At 41.8% G+C, this 2,565-nt stretch overlaps 1 protein-coding gene across 1 annotated transcript in view; it reads left to right on the top strand.

The window, feature by feature from the left end:
* Positions 1–1,671, top strand: part of ttn.2 (titin, tandem duplicate 2) — a 236,644-nt gene extending 234,973 nt beyond the window's left edge. Inside the window, exon 255 of the mRNA XM_008292835.1 lies at positions 333–1,671. Coding sequence (XP_008291057.1) covers positions 333–625 — 293 coding nt within the window. The 3' untranslated portion in view covers positions 626–1,671. The remainder of the gene's footprint in view (positions 1–332) is intronic.
* The last annotated feature ends 894 nt before the right edge of the window (positions 1,672–2,565 follow it).

The raw sequence follows: 2,565 nt of genomic DNA, 5'->3' as shown, positions 1-2,565 counted from the left end.
TGATGGTGGAACATCTTTCTACATCTGATGATGGAACATCTTTCTACAGCTGATGAGCAGAGCAGAGAGGAAAAATTTTAGAGGCTATAAAGTCATAACCATTAGAAATGATGGATGTAGTTTGTGGAGGCCCTATTTATTTGACTTTGTGTCATACTGCACAAAAACAATATTTCTGAGCTCCCTCTGCTTCTAGTCATGGTTGAGCTGTTTGCATAGAGGTGCAGGACTATATTGCAGTGAAAATGTGACAGGAGCAGAAACAGCAGTTCAGAGGGTTGATGAAAACTGTTTTTTTCAGTGTCCTCACATTTATGTTCTGTGGGTTCCAGGTTCTGCTCCGAGAATTGAAGCTCTGCCAGAGGACATCAGTATTGAACCAGGCAAAGTCCTAACAGTCGCCTGCGCCTTCTCCGGTGATGCCAAGCGCATCGAGTGGTCTTGCAGCGGCAAAACCATTGAGGTGACTGCCGGCGGCCGCTTCCACATTGAGACCACAGAAGACCTGACCACCCTCATCATTACCGGGGTGAAGGAGGAAGACGCTGGAACTTACACCCTCAGGCTGTCCAACGAGCTCGGATCTGACACAGCGACTGTTCACATTAGCATTCGATCAGTGTAAAAATAATCTAATCCTCCAAACTTCCCCTTTTCCCTTCTTCCATGCCTTTTTATTTATTAATTGAGCACAATAATCTACTGGATAAAGATCTGGATTTCTGTTCTTGTAAATATGAACTATTTTTGTACCAAACTTGACATTAATTTATGCCAAACTAGACTAAAGTCTAAAGTTGTTATAAAATGTGCCATATTGGACAATTATGACTTAGGATTTTTGATCCATTTTTCTGTGACATGTACATAATGTATATAGCCGAGTTTACCGGTTATGGGAAATGTATGCATTGTTATTTATGACAATAATATTAACTGAAACAAAATGAAACTAAATGTGGTTTAACAGGAGAAAGTTCCAGCAAGAACGAATACCCTGTTGAACTGAGAAACTAAACTGTGCCTCAACGATAAGTTGAAGTCTTAAGATTGCCTCAGCAGGTAGAGAGGCTCCCTGCTGACGTTACCTCAATCAGAGACAAAACTATGAATGCACTGCTGGAGACAGAGCGGTGCTTTTGTTGTAACAGGAGTGTGAGATCCTGAGTGCTGTTAGCATTTACCCTCATGTTAGCAGGATGACTGGACCTCGCGCTCTGACTGATTATGTCATACCACCATTTCAATGACATGCTCACAGTGCGAGCGGCCTGCACTCCCTGAGCACAAGTGTTTCTTTTTGTTCTGTGCTCTGCTTCTGGCAAACGACTACTCACTCAGGCTCTTCAGTCGTACCATCAACCTGGCCAATCACTTCAAAACAATTAGAGCCACTGCAGTGCTTGTTTGCAGAGGCAGAGCTGTCTCTTGGAGGTGTGCAGTGTGTTTGTGTGTTAGTTTTAGAAGTTCACCTGTCGGTCAAGCTGGGCACCACCAAGCAGCTGTAACCAACTGCTGCCGGCTGGACAAGGATGAAGTGAGCCGTGGTCTTGCGTGGTGCCCCGTACTTTGGTTTGATGCAAGTTAGAGTTGTAGCCTTGAATATTTTCGCAGCCTCCTTGAGTTTTTCTGCAATTATTGATTTAATAAAGCATGATTATCAGCACTAAGGAAATTCTCCGCTCTGATTATTTGTATTTTTCTTTTTCATGCTTCTATTTTAACTTGAAAAACCACATATCATGTGTAATGTTTACAGTTTTGATTACCTTGATATCACAGGTCACACGTCCATGTGCTAGCAGCCTGTATACCACGTTTGCCGTACATGCATGCATACATACAAAAATGTGTACATTTGTAGAGTTTCTGCTGACAGGGAATGATCAATGACAGAAGTCTAGTATGTCACTATAAATGTCACCATGCTGTATGCCATAAATTAATCTCATAGTATGATTTGTTGGCCATGACATCAGTATGGTGAGGCATCTACAGCGTAGTGTGTCTTAAAATGTCATGGTATAGGATAGAAGTGAATCAGTACACTGATTTCTAATGTGATTAGACACATATGGGTTTGCATGCAGTCTCTGGAAACTGTCGTCATGGTGGGTTAGCCACAGGTTGACCACCCCTGGCCTATTTGAATGCTATAGAGGAAAGCAGAGTTCTCTGTTTGTGGTCCAGCCTTTATTTGTATGAGTTTTCAGCATCATATCAGTTTGCTCACAAACATAAAAATGGTGGCAAACCCATCACTCTATAAAACCATGTGATTAGATTAAAACCGTCAGAAAGAAATGCTGGACAATAGCTTTCATTACTGATCCAATTTAGAACAGTTCAACACTGATATCAAGACAAAACTACAGAGACATTGTTGTGTGCAGTTTAAGACGTGTGACCTGAATGTTAGCGTGCTCCGGCTGATAAACATCAACCACACGTGTAGAATGAACCTTCCAATTAAAATCACTCTCATTCAACTGCTAAATCAGGAGATGCAGCTATAATCCCTGAGGCTCTAAAACCTGCAGTGTTAAAAGGAAATGTAACTGGACT

The sequence above is a fragment of the Stegastes partitus genome, unplaced genomic scaffold (genome assembly GCF_000690725.1).
Source record: "Stegastes partitus isolate 25-593 unplaced genomic scaffold, Stegastes_partitus-1.0.2 Scaffold837, whole genome shotgun sequence".
In the NCBI taxonomy this organism is placed as follows: Eukaryota; Metazoa; Chordata; class Actinopteri; family Pomacentridae; genus Stegastes; species Stegastes partitus.
Note: the sequence above shows the minus strand (reverse complement) of the source record. Positions and strands in the feature narration are given on the sequence as shown.